This window comes from Triturus cristatus, chromosome 4_1 (assembly GCF_964204655.1).
Source record: "Triturus cristatus chromosome 4_1, aTriCri1.1, whole genome shotgun sequence".
NCBI lineage: Eukaryota > Metazoa > Chordata > Amphibia > Caudata > Salamandridae > Triturus > Triturus cristatus.
The window spans coordinates 308,518,576-308,533,221 of record NC_140585.1 but is presented as its reverse complement, the minus strand read 5'-3'; the positions used below and the strand labels follow the sequence as shown (position 1 = coordinate 308,533,221).

At 43.5% G+C, this 14,646-nt stretch overlaps 1 protein-coding gene across 6 annotated transcripts in view; it reads right to left on the bottom strand.

Annotated features, from left to right (window-relative positions):
- The window catches only part of CACNA2D4 (calcium voltage-gated channel auxiliary subunit alpha2delta 4), a 1,002,329-nt gene that overhangs the window by 460,694 nt on the left and 526,989 nt on the right, over positions 1-14,646 (bottom strand). For 3 of the 6 annotated variants that reach the window (XM_085652199.1, XM_085652201.1, XM_085652200.1), the window contains 3 exons: positions 9,219-9,346; positions 7,559-7,633; positions 4,070-4,153 (listed from right to left, as the gene is read on the bottom strand). In XM_085652199.1, coding sequence (XP_085508325.1) covers positions 4,070-4,153; positions 7,559-7,633; positions 9,219-9,346 — 287 coding nt within the window. The remainder of the gene's footprint in view (positions 1-4,069; positions 4,154-7,558; positions 7,634-9,218; positions 9,347-14,646) is intronic. The other 3 variants (XM_085652202.1, XM_085652204.1, XM_085652203.1) reach the window with 1 other exon arrangement.

Here is a 14,646-nt window from a genome sequence, read left to right as displayed (position 1 = left end):
TGTAAGTATATCCGTCCATGTGTGCATGCATGATTTTGCCTGTGGGTGTGTGTTTGTGTGTGCGAGGACAGCTTGTGATGTAGCTGTCTGATCTCTAACCTTTCCGATTGTGTGAAAGAAGCTTGCACTATTGCTTTCTGTGTTAAAGCTGCTCTGCATGAGGGATGTTTGCACATCTTCTGTCATGCGGTGTGTCTGTGCAGTTGGTAGTAAAAAAGAGAAATAGAGGTGAATATTCAGAGGTCTTCCCCTGTGCCATACATGTCATCTGTGCATTGGAGAAATGTGCTCTCTGGAACGTGTGTTATAACTGTTATGTTCGGGGGTGAGATGGAAACTTGCTCTTCTATTCATGTTGCATTTCTTTTGTGGATGAGTGAAGTTAGCACTGCTATTTCCGGCACAACGCCTGTTGTGTGTGAGGGAAGCTTGCACTAGTTTTGCCTGACTGAGCCTGTCCTTTGTGTAGTGATGTTTGCACTGTTGCTGCTTATGTTTACATATAGATGTTGTGAGGGTGTGTGTGAAGCGTGTACAGTGTCTGGTGTTTGTGCTGTATGTGTCTGACATGTGCAAGGAAGACTTTACTGCTGTTGCTTGCTCCTACTGTACATTTGTTGTGTGTGCAGCAAGCCTGCATTGCTGCTGTCCTGCTGTATCTGTTCTGTGTGCTAGGATAGCTTGTGTGACAGCCACATGCACTGTACTTGTCCTGCATATCAGATACAAACTGGTATTGCTGTTACCTCTGCTTTACCTGTTTTGAGCGTTTGAAAGGAACTTGCATTTCTGCCAACTCTGCTTCACCTGTTCTATGTATTTGCTAAAACAAGGGTAATCTACCATGCTGTTAGTGATTTGTGATATGCGTATGTGTACATGTTTAAGCGTGTGTGTGAGGAAATCCTGCCACTAGTAAAACGAGCATTAGCAATTGAACAAAAGCACCGCAAATGCCAATACCGTGGACCAAAAGGAATCGCACACGCACGAGCGTGTGCAATTCCAGGGTCCGTTTTGGAACCCTCCACAAAAGGACTCTCGCCTGCGCAAGCAGTGCTGAGAACTGCATCGCTAGGCGTGAGACCTAAAAAGCACACATTGGAAGAGCTTTGTCTCTGAACAGAAATAAACAATTTTTATGCGGATGTCAACAATGTGCTCAAACTATGTGCAGTCACTCAAAGTGAAGGCAGCCAATGGGTGAAGTGGACTGCCCCACTGCCCCATGATGTGTCCTGTGGTGGCTGAAGCAACATTTTAATGATAGTTCAAGAGAGTCCAATGGATGAAGTCTGCTGACCAAAAGCCCCTTTACGTATGTATATCATGTATGACTTATTTTTAGAAAAAAGCTAAAGCTAGCTGGGAGGCCTGGAAATTAATCTAACCCTGTCTCAAAGTCCAGACCTAAAAAAGCTAAAGCTGTTACCTTTTTCAGTGCTTATTTCAGTCCCCTCTGATGCCATTACTGCTAAAATTAAGGGAAGAACTGAAAAGACTCCTTATCAGCAAAAATTAGCTTGATCTCCAGCTACACTTTGCCCTACAGGTAAATGATCCCGTGCCTTACTCCATGGACCGCCACTTACGAAAGCCCTGTTTGCAAATATAGCTCTCCCCCGACACACTCATGTACTATTGTAGAGCCAGCTTGTAGTGAGGACAGGGTTTTGCCTACACACATTGCTATGTTAGCATAAGCGATTTAGAAGTTAAACGCCATCTTGCCACTTTGCTGCTTTTGCACACGACACTACAGGTAGCTGTTATTATGAGTAAAACTGCTTGCTTGCTTTTTCTTCACATGAGAACGGTCTGTTTTTCACATCCCTAGACGTACACCGCGACCTTAGTCTGTACACTGTGTGCAGAAGCTGTCAAGGTCAAATAACAATGTATGCTGTTGAATTCAGGTTGATCGGCCCACGCTCTAGACACAAGAAGCACACTTCTGCAAATATCTGAAACTCGGGTGCCTTTAATATTGCATTGCATGCATGAGGCTGGCACTCTTGGAAAAAACCTTTCCAGACACAGAGAGCAGTGCTGATCCTGTGATGTGATTCACCTAAGCTGATCTTGGAGGTATGGGGTTCCCCATTCAAACCTAGAGACCTTCTATTATTATAAAACTAGCTCCTAGCCAGGGGAGGGTGGTACACAAGGTACTATAGGACCTGTTTCCACTATCATTATAATATGATTTCTCCCTTTGTGTTTTATGGAATTGTAACAGCTCTGATGGTTTTATTTCTAATCATTGGTCTGCTTATTTTAGCCAAAGTACTGCATCTTACAGCATGTAGTTAAAAATAAACATTTTAAACTTTTCCGTGTCTCTGATTACTCACGTTGTGGACTGATATGAGAATAAAAATGAAAGAGTGTTCTTGATTCCCACCATTCCTGAGAGTACCCTAAGTCGCTTGTTCTGGGTTGTCTAATCATTGGTAGCTTCGCTGTAGTATGGAGAAAGAATGAGACACTGATGCTAGCCGGATAGGGGTTCTGGGTACTAAGGTGAGTTTTTGGTAAACCACAATTCACTGAGGTTCTGGTTTCCTGTGCAGAGTTCTGTGCATGAGCAGAATCCCCGCACCATGGCGTGGTTCTGGGTACTAAGGTGAGTTTTTGGTACACCACAATTCACTAAGGTCCTGGTTTCCTGCGCATAGTTCTGTGCATGAGCAGAATCCCCCCAACAAGCTTACGCCGGTGTACAATGCAAAATTGTCTCTATTGACTAGATTTGCAGTTCTAGGGTATCCAAAATTACTGAAAACTGGAAAAGGCGCTGGTGTGTGTTTCGGTAACTGAGTTATTGTGCTCCCATCTTCATATTTTTAAACAGACCCAAAACTACCTGGGTCATCATCGAGTATCTGACTCCCTAGACGATGAAGTGAATCATTTTGACAGCAGGAACATGTGTGTGGTAAACAGTAATGGGAAAAGGATGAACCCTTTATCCACCTAGTGTTTTATTCTTTCATTCATTTATTTATTCATTTTTTCCAAATTCGAAGTCATTGAACTGTTCTAGCTAGGGACTATCAGCTGTGTGGGTTGTTTTCTCTAATCTCCATTTAAGAGTTCAGGCTATCAGTCAAGACGCAGTGGTCTAAGCGCCCATCAACAGCAGGAGCGCCGGATCAAGTTTTCTTGTCAATTGAATTCATCATCTTACACCTCTTCTGATTATTGTCTCTATTTTGTGTTTACCACATGTAGTTTACCCTGGACAGACAGTAAACAGCCGTTTAGTTGTCCTGGCACCAGCAGGGAAAAGAGAACCCCACTGCACGCATGCTGGGTGCAGAAATGCAGCCCCAAAGGCCCCTGGTTCCTGTGTCACTGCACCTGCTAGACTACTGGTAGCTACTCCCTGTAGTAGCCCCATAAAAAACCCACCAGTTATAGATGGAAGTCAAAGTGGGTCAGCCATAACAATGTTCTCAGACTTACTTCAGATCCAAAGAATTGATGATCAACATGTCAAGAGATTTCTTCCAGGTCATTACATTATAAAGCCATACGTAACCACCATAGTCAATGCCACAGCGCTAGTTAGAAATACAAGTTTCAAACAGATGCATTGCGAAATAGGCGTCCTCTCATCGCGATACGTCAGAACACCATGACGTGGGAACATCTGCAGATACAGGCAATAGATGTATGATCTATGTGACTACTGCCGATAACATACCTGCCACATTTCATGCTGGCCAGTGTCAATTAAGTGTCATGGAAAGAGGGCATTAACATGCCCTACAGAATTCCCTTTTACATTAGCGGTAGTCATCAGACTTACTCTCCCTCCCATAGTGGGGACCTCTAGTTTGCTGCTGACAGTTCTTACATCTGAGTAATGGTGCAGAACAGTGACTATGGATATTATATTTCCCACCAAGAATAAATGGTATTACACCACAATCCCATCACTTTCCTTTGTTGACAGTCCCTGGGTCTATGTGGTTGCCACTGATGGGTTCCACGTGTTTAATATCACATCAGTTTCACGTCCCTCCATCCACAGATCGTAGAAGTAAAATAACCCAGCTCCTACCTGCTGCAATGGCGGTCTTCCCATCCACAGTCACAGATACAGCCGTGCTCACGGTCACCACCTCCGGAGGGCTGGCTTTCCCCTCTGTCAAAGACATAGACATGGACAATGTTACTTACTAGTAGAAGTAGGTTCACAATGAGTGGTGTTGGGGTGTGGGCAGTGACGACAAGCAGAATGTGAGTTTTTCTGCTCAGTAATTAACAGATGAGAAAAATTGTGACGAAACATCTGGCATTGATGTTCACCAGATGTTTTCATGAGTTGTGATAATGGGGAAATATAGCAAGCAAAGAGCGGGAGGTGAGCAAGGTACCCTCTTCTTAGAAAATTGAACGCATATGTTGGGTGATCCCTGACAACGCGATAGCTCTAAATGTATACTTGATCGCATTCTATCTTCATTGTATTCAAATCTGTTTCATAAGCCGCACACGCTGTGCGACAAATGAAAATGGATGAGTGACCATGGAGAGATTCAGAGCATCAAGCGATTGGCCTCAAGGTGGCCAAAAACAGAAACATCATGGTCTATTGAATCTTCAACAAAGACCCGCGGGGAGTACCACATGGCTTAGGCACCTTGGCACATATCCCAGCAGCAGCAGTGGGATTTCAATGGGAAATGAATTCGATGTCAAAAATCTTCAACTCTAGAAACACTGTAAAAAATATCAGTTTGCATGAAAAAAAAGTTAGTAAATATCCTGTGTAGCGGACAGAGTATCGAGCCCATGGCAATACAAAAATGAAGAAAGTTTGATTGGCTGCAATAGCCGATTCCCTGATAGGACTTATAGAAAAAAAGTGGCAAGATAGCCTAAATCAGGTATTGGTGCTCGATCATGGTCACCGGAAGCAGTGTATAACCATTTTCCTCCATAAGCTCTGTAAAGTTTTGATAACAATTTTTGCAACCTTTGTAAAGGTAACCAACAATGGAAAGGCTTGTCTATAGAGAATGAAATTGACAGACTCAACAGCAATAAAGCAATGTTAAGGGAAAGTCTCATAAAGATTCCTTCATCTTCGCTGAGCTAGCCAGGAACTCCAGTCTAAGAGATGTTCCCACGCTTACCACGCTGACTAAATTTAGAGATTGGTATTGTACAGATACATTGGATTGATAGGTAATGAAAACAAACACTGACAAAGACATGGGGTATGGCTTCTGAATAGTGTATACAATGCAGGCGCAGAACATCTATGCTCCTTTTTACATAGATCACACATACATCCATCTAGAGAGACCACCAGACATACAGCTACCCATGCACAGACTGCCACACGTTCAGGCACTCATGTACACAGACCACAAGACATGCAGTCACTCATGCAAAGCGACCAACAGACACACTGATACCCATGTACATAGACTAATCCAGAGAGTCACCACAAGCAGACATCCAGGCTCACAAATAGTCGGACCGCACCCAAGATGGTCAGATGACGGGATGGATGCAATCTTTATGTCCAGGTACTCTTCAGACTCTGTTGAGGAAACTACATTTCAAGTGGGGGGAGCGATAAGAGCCAATGCTCATTCAATTTTTGACCTTCCTTGAGTAAATGAAATGACGGGGGCATGGGAAGGGCAAGGGCTACCTCACAGTTAATGTGTCAGCAACCTGGCCCCGGTTGGTTCTTATTCACTGGCCACTATTTTCCACCCAAAGGGATTACTAAGTGATGGTGGGAAATCTATGCATGCCCTAAGATTTACTAAGAGACGAGTGCGTCATCTGAGTATGCCCTAAGGATTACTAAGAGAAGGGTGGGTCACCTGAGCATGTCTTAAGGGTTAGAAAGAGACGCGTTGGTTATCTGAGGATTCCCTGAGGATTACTAAGAGACGGATGGGTCGTCTGAGCATGTCCTAAGAATTTCTAAGAGATGGGTGGGTCATCTGAGCATGCCCTAAGGATTACTAAGAGACGGGTGGGTCAGCTAAGCATTCCCTGAGGATTACTAAGAGATGGGTGGGTAATCTGTGCATGTCCTAAGAATTACTAAAAGATGGGTTGGTAATCTGAGCATGTCTTAGGTATTTGCGATAGTTGAAAAATCAGAGCGTTGCAAATCCGTTTGTGTGCCGACAGTAAGTGATTGGTGCAAATCAGAGCATGTCATGTCGGTGCGTGGTACATACTGACTGCATGAGTGACAGAAAAAAGAGAATAAAATTGAGTATTTCAAAAGTTCTTTTGAATAAAATATGGGAGCCACAGTCCTGAAAAATTAAGGGAAAAGGCTGAGACCATGTGGGCCAGTGTGTCACGAAGAGGTAGAAAATTGACTTAAAGGAACAAGCTGCCTTTTTCTATGATCAAATCCTATGTTTCTGTAATCGGAGACGTTTATGTACTTCTAGAAAAATATATTTAAAATCTTCACACTTCTCAGGCAAGTTGTCACCTGTGGCACACCACCAGGCTATAAAATTGCTGTTCCTTATTTCTGCCCGTTATTAAAACACAAAGGGCCCATCCCTAAAACACTCTGGGGCATATTTACAAGCCCCTTGCGCCACTATTGCGTCACTTTCAGCATGGGAAAAGTGATGTAAAGGTGGTACAAGGGGCTTGTAAATCTGCCCCTCTGTGCTCATCAGTATTACAGGTCCTCTGTTGTTGACAATGCAGGAGTTGATACAAGCACTTTTTATGGCTGTATTTTTACCCAGGTGTGTAGGTTTGTGCGGTGGCACTTTGTAGCTGGAATTTTCATCTGTACTTTTCCCATAAAGCTGTGATAGGGTGACCAGGCCCACCCACCGCCCTAACGTTCCAGCATTTTAACTCTCCATCCAGGCTTCCCTCTCTCCTTGACTTGCACCTAAGGGTCCGCAGTATCTTTCCAAAGAAACAAAAGTCAGGGGTGTCATGCACAAGCTTCTGCCTGTCTCCTCACATCTCCTCATGTCTCACCCATACTACATCACCTGCTCCACTCTGGAGGTCTCTCACCTTCTCATAATGGACTGAATGGAATGTTATATTATGGACTGCTGGGTGCATGTTGTACCACTCCATTTATGTGGCACACCATATTGTTTTCATGTCTTTTATCACGTATGCAACTCACTGGTATTCTCTCACTTGCTCTGTTCAGCATTGAATTCTAGTTTTTCTTTAATTTGTATATTGCCCTCCCACGCCGCAAAGGCTTGGTCCGCATTATAGAAAACCACGTTAAAAAAAAAAAAAAATAGGCTGAGTGGCAAAAAGATGGCTGTATGCGCCCATGTACTCATACACAGGCGTCGGCATGACATCACATGTTCAAGGGGTGAATCGCATGCTGCTGCTGCTGTGCTTCACAGAACAGAGTATGCCCATGAACCATGCACATACCATGTCGTGCCATGAAAAAGATGAGCGATGGCAGCAAGGGTAGAGGAGTGTAAGTGTGCCATGTTTGATGGGGTGAGATGCCCTATAGCATGAAGATGGCACCCCGCAGGGCCTCTTTGAGTCCATATACAGATACCCTGATGCTGCCACTCGTCAGACGTGCTTGGTTCAGCAGTGGGCATTGGAGGGTCAACGTCCGGGGGGTTATGATCTGAAAAAGTAAGTCATTCAGAGGGCTCAGTAGAGTGTCACATGAGATGGATGTTGGCTCCTGACCAGAATAGCCCACACATGCATACGTCACAGTTAGAAAAGATGTTACCTTCTTCATGTCACATGCATGCTCTATAGGAAGTTCATGGTTATCCCCCATCTCTGCTGATATCTTACTGTTGTTTCTTATTCACATGTGATATATGGGATAACGTATACCCTATGCTGTATATCACATGGTTAGTGCAAGTCACAGAAGAGATCAGTGACCATATAGAGGAACGAGGCAGAAGACCGAGTTCCTTTATAAGATCATGGAACTCCTAGATGACTTACAATAGCCTTTTAATATATGGGAGGGGCTGCTTTATTCCTTATAATACATGGTCACAACATCACTAGTCCCACAAACTGCTTAAATCCTTGGTGTGCTGCTCTTTCACATGAAAGACATAGGATGTATGCCGATGTGAAGAATAAAAGTAGAATCTGTAGTGCAAAATTGAACATGCCATTAGCAGTTAGTAATTCGTTGCAAAGAGATATCCGAATCAGGTTAACGTAAGTCAGATTTAAACATGCAATAGCTCAGAATGTGTAGAAACATGCAGGGAAATTCTGTCTTTCGTGTAATGACCTACAGCATTGACAAAAACAAACATATTGTCATAAATATGGTCTTTCTGCTACTTACTGGGCATTTAGAAAAACAGATCAGAAGTAGGAAAAGAAAAATTCTTATTTTCATTGTTTAAACTATGGCTGTAATTATGCTCTGAGACCTGCATTTCAACTTGGCTGCTAGCTCTGGCCGCTGCCATTATGACATCACGACCCAGCTGTAAAAAGAAGGATTGTTGAGTATTTCCTACACTTTATTATTACAAGTGAAGAATGATGTCACAACTTGACTGTATTAAGGAAATTGGAGATGGGCTTTTATTCAGGGATTGAAGACTCCCTTGCAATATAGGAGACTTCATTCAGTGCCCACGTGAACAATTGGTGCGTGAAAACCATATGCCTCATATTATATCTGCAGCGAGTACGTAATGTACAAAGCTATTCTCCACATCATCTGTATTTGTGCTTGGCTTTACACAAATTCAAAGGAAATCCAACCAATACCAGCGACTGTGGCCATCTTCTCAAGAAGGTGGCAACATTATTGACATGTGTTGATGATAATTCCAGCTGTCTCTTGACAGCACATTTAATGTATACATTTTGCAAAACCCGCATTTGATGTCACTCAAAAGATACTATTCAATTGGCTTGAAAAAGGCAACGAGCAATGCTATACCCTGTAGCCCATCATGTTTACAGGATCATATCACTCAAAGGTGAAATATTTTGGAAAAAAAATCCTGATTTCTAACCCTTGACCCCATTAACCCTCATTAAAAGGAAAGACCCTTACTTTCTCATGCACATCTCTTAAGGACAGTGAGACATCAAGAGAGCAGTGTGTTTACTGAGACAGGGGAGTGTCCCATTCCCTTCTTCCTACCTTCCGCCATTTTGCCACTCATGGCTGCCCTCTTTGCCCGCAGAGGCCGGGGGCTCTTCGGTTTACAACGTACCTGGGTTTTCATTGGTGGAGATGAAGAAGATGAAGCTCCCGGGAGTATGCTCAGCCGCTCGGCGATACCACAGAGGGAAGTGGTCCATGGTGAAAATGCTCGCCTTCTCCTCAGGGCGAAAGAATTTCCTACCACAGGAACATTGAAACATGATGAGGAACATCTTTTGGAAAACATTCTTTTGAAAAACACACTTCTAATAGCATTATACAAAACAATTAAAAAAACGTTTAAAAAAATGTTTGCAAAAAAGTCTTGAACCCATCTCACTCACCATCACTCTCCTCGACCTGGTGGGCCCTATTCACAATCACCAAACATATCATAAGCAGGGTGGTCAACACAGATTATGCCCATAAACATATTTTGGATTTTTTACTTGCAATTTTGAGTATTGCAGCAAAGAAGGCACTTGACCATGTTAAACCGCTATTACTCTAAACATTCAAACGTGACCTAGTATTTTTAAAGTTATTCTCTCCAACTTGGTTTCTTCTTTGGCAAAGAGATGTCTAGATGATGAGCTTTCAAATATGGTTGAATTTAAAAGATGTCCAAGCCAAGGCTGCCCAGAGTTGACCTTAATTTGTGCTTTGTTGATGGGCGTGAAGGCCCAGGTGATATAACAGTGTTACATATGGGTTGAGAGCTGTGCCAGTGCCTAGTGCTTACCAGTGTATTCGTATCCAATAGAAGAAGGAGCACACCTAGCCCTTTCAGATGACACTTTGCTGGATGCCATTCTCATAGCACTGTTAAACATCCGTGCTGCCTAGAATAACTAGCCTTCTCAGCGCTGGTAGTCACCTAAAGGTGTGGTCACAAAGCTACATGGAACATCATGAATGAAGGGCAACAGAGGGACTACAGAACTCAGCACTGGACAATTATGTTCTATTTGGGCTTCTTCTTTATGTGCCAAATTTATATATCACATGCTGCCCCTGACAAGGCACAGAAGTGCTTAGTGGCAGGTAGTACGTTACTCCGTAGCCCAAAGTTATTGGTTAATCCAGTGGTTGTATGTGTGTAAGTTTGTTATGTAGTGTTTTTATTGTGCAAACCAACCTAAAAGGCAGAGCAGTATTGTACATAGTCAAAAACAAGCATAAAGTCAACTAGTAATAGGAGAGGACGCTGGGTTATGGATTATTAATGATTTATGATGAAATGTTATGAAGATTTTCCATTTTCAAGTGCTGATATATTAAGATAATAAGGGTTAGGCATAATTATTAGATTGAGTTAATGAAAGTGGAAAAAAGAGGGGTGAGTAAATTAAATAAAGGTTAGATATTGTGAGACAGCATCATTGGTGTCTCACCGTCTGAGTAGGTAGGTACCACTCAGATGGGCTCAACCAATTGTTGGAAGTTAATGATACATTTTTTCTGGATATAAGCAGGGAACCAGGTCTGTGATAAAGACGTCTCAGGGTATAACTGGAAGATTTTCCCTTTATTTGAGGGGGCACCTGGTTAAAAGATTAGGATGGAATGCTTCCTGAAAAAAAAGTTTCATACATCCATATCAACTTTGCCTACTTGCAGTGCTCACTTTGGAGTGCTACCATTAGTTCAATCTTATCTTCCAAAAAAGAAGATTTCAACATTAATGTTTTTCTGGCATTTATATCACAGGTAATCCATTTTCCATCAATACAGGTTCGAGATCCTTATGCCTTATTACAGTTTAGCTAAAGATCTCACGAGCCCTGGGAAGGCAGATGACATGATGGGCAACAGACAGGGCCGAAACATGTAGACAAAGTCGATATGGATGTATGAAAGATTGTTTTCAGGAAAAATCTCACCCTTACATTTGAGCCATGCCAGGGTACCCCACAAATAAAAGAGAAATCTTTCAAGTATACCCCAAAACATTTTTATCAGAGACCTTGATTCCTGCTTATATCCAGAAAACAAATTATTGTGAACTCCCAACAAGTGGTTGAGTTTATCTAAGTGGTAACTACTTAGTCAGATGGACAGAAAACACCAATGTTGAAGCATACCACAACGAACGGTGGTTGAGGTGTATTCTCCCAATATCTTCGGATACTTATGATGCACTAGGAGACTAATAAGTAAACCTCCCGTTAGGAGCCAACACATGTTTAGTGTAGGAGTGAAATAACAAAAGTCCTAACCATCCTTCTGGACTTTAAGTGGGTTTTAATGGCTCTGATCTTTACAGGGGGGAATAACAAGGAGTTGCTGCTTGAACAGAGAAAGCAGTACCTTCAACGGTTTTATTCTTACAATCAGAAATTAGGAGGCAGTGTGCCAATCTGGAACATAACTTCCTGGATTGGGAATATTTGGTGATTTTATCTCAATTGAATTTTGATCCTTTGCCATTAATAGCGCTGTGTGTGATGCACAGTAGTTTGAAAGCGGTTCTTCTTGCTATTGGGGTAAGTGTAGAGCCAACAAGACCGGGGAAATGTGGGTTCTTATATTTACATTTATAAGTAGTGTTGCTGCTGACTTTTGGATTCTTTGTAGCCTTCTGATCATTGACAGTGGAGTGCTGTGGCTGAGTCCATTAGCACAGTTAATGTTTGATAGCTAGAATGATGTTGTTGCTTGTACCTTTTGATGAAATGCAAGATGTGGAAAGATGCCTCCAAGTATTTTCATTGGTTGTTTGGGATAACCTGTCCACTCGAGTATCATTGGAAAGTGTTGAGTCAAAGATAATTCTAAGATTTGTCACATTAGTGGTTATTTTTGGCAGGGTATCCGTTCACCTGGCCAGAAGGTGTTATGACGTAGTTTTTCCAATCACCACAGGTCAGTATTTCAGTTTTTGAAGCATTCAACTTCAGGTGAATTGACATCATCCAATGATCTACGGCTATGAGGCAGGTTTAACGTTCGATGTTCCTATGTGCATCGAGGTTTCTAGTTTAAGAATTATCTGTTTATCATCTGCATAGTTGTAACAGGTGAGCCTGAAATTGTTGATAAGAATTAGTAGTATGAAACTCAGGGAGAAGGGGTTTAAATATGCAATGCTCTTCCCGGCGCGCCTTCGTGTAGAATCCGAGGGGCGGGCCTGGATCTTCGAGCGCCCAAAGGCTGCATCTGACTGGCTTGAGAGCCGTATAACCCGACCTACCGACAACCACAGCGGCAATGACGACCCGGCCTCCCAACCACGGGGCTGAAGGGACGTGGTGTGCGGACCGACACTAAAGGGCGCCCATGACACTGAGGGACTTATATTCAGGTATTGGGGGCTGATGATGGTGATAGATCGTTTGGGGGGCCTCCTCTGGGGCCAGCCACCTGACACTTTTTGAAAATGACTCCTTCCCTTCTTTTGGGGACAATACTACGACAATTTGAAAGGGGAGACATAAGGGGAAGGGACAATACGCTCCACTTTTGTCTACATTTAGTTATTTATTAGGGCGACAGGCACTCTGCAAATTGTCAATAGGCAGTTTCACACCCAAGGTGCAGGGAAGCAGGGAGGGGGGTTGTTGGGTGGGGGAATGATGTTTGTTTAATGTTTTGGTTTTTATGTCGACAATACATGCAGACCTAGCTGTAGAGGGCTTGGACAGCTATCTTAGATGTCATGTGTGCGCAGTGGGACAAAAATGTTAAAATATTAAGTTGGAATGTTAACGGACTTGGGGATAAGATCAAACGTAGTGTTATTCTCCAGCAGGTTAGGAGACATGCCACAGATATTATTATGCTCCAAGAAACACACCTGGTTGGGAACTCATGTAAGGCGATGCACAGATGGGATTACACGATGATTGCACACGCGGGCTTCACATCTAGTTCACGAGGTGTGGGCATTAAGATGAAAAAATTGTTCCCTCTCACGGTAAAATCCACTTGGTCCGGGCTTTATACAGTGGATACGCCTCCTCTACCATGAGACAATGGCACAGGTTGTAGTCAATAACAAGAAATCGGACATGTTTCAACTTAACCGGGGGTACTCGCCAGGGGTGCCCTCTTTCACCCCTACTGTTTGCGTTGGCCCTGGAACCCCTTGCGGCATAGATCTGAAGAGATCTGGTTATCCGCGGATTGCGTTGGTCTCCGGACTGGGAAGACCGTATTTCCCTCTATGCGGATGACATACTGCTGTATCTTGCCTCCCCCACGAAATCCCTGATTGCGGTCCTTGACATCCTGGCTGTATTTGGCAGATACTCGGGTTTCAGTGTTAACTGGCAGAAGTCTCTCTTTATGTCCTTAGGGGAGATCCGCCCTGGCCACCGCAAAATTACCCAATACAAATTCCTACAGATGGTTTTAAATATTTGAGAATTTTCATCTCCCTAGATCAGTCACTCCGCTATAATCATAATCTTGTTCCGCCACTGCAGAGGCTCAAGCGAGATATAACCAGCTGGGAAACACTTCCCCTATCGCTGTTGGGCAAAGCAGCTCTTTTTAAAATGATGTGGTTACCCCGATTTTTATAAGCATTGCAAAACTCGTCCGATCCGGTCCCAAACTCATCCTTTAAAGAAATTGAAGGGCTCCAGCAAGATCTATAGTGGGACAGGAAACCACGTATCGCACTACACAAACTCACTCTCAACTGGTATGACGGGGGTATCAGCCTACCTGATATCAAGAAATATTATTGGGCGGCACATCTGGCAGCTATTAATCATGGCATCTAAGGTCGCCCTGATGACCCCAGATATAACATGGACAGGTGACTCCTCCCAGAGGGGAATTACAATCAAATGCTTTATTCAAAGCCAGGTAGATACTCGCTCTCGGGCCCTACTAATCACTCAGTTGATGTCTGGCATGCGGCCAACAGATCACTTGGATGGGGGCAGAAACCTACACTAGCAACACCATTGTGAGATTCCCAAATGCTGGGTGACTTATGGAAATCAAAGGGATTTGATAAATGGGAACTTATTGGGATCTCGCGTATTAGGGACCTATGGGAAAAGGGAGAGGTGAAGCCCTTTACTGCACTTCAACAGCAACACGAACTGGCTAACTCAGAACACTTTCGATACACTGAGGCTTGACACGCGCTTCAATCAATTCTCCCATGGGGCTCCTCCCCTCCTGAAGCCTCACCACTGGAAGACAGGATGCTTGATGGTCATTTACCCAAAGAAACAATATCACTAATCTTTAAAAAGCTGATTAATAACATGGAAAACCCCCTCCACGCATTGCGAGACAAATGGGTCGGGGATGGCATTGAATTGGACGATGAAGAGTGGCAGGAGGCAGTGTCCTCCCAAAGAATAGTTGCAATTCCAGCACGTCTTAGGTTAGTGCAACTCAAAATCCACCATAGAGTCTATGTAACGGGGCCACGACTGCTACACATGGGAGTACCCGGGGGGGGGGGGGAGGGGGGGGGGGATTGTAGAAGGGGTTGCGCACAGCTAGGCACATTTATCCACATCATTTGGGAATGG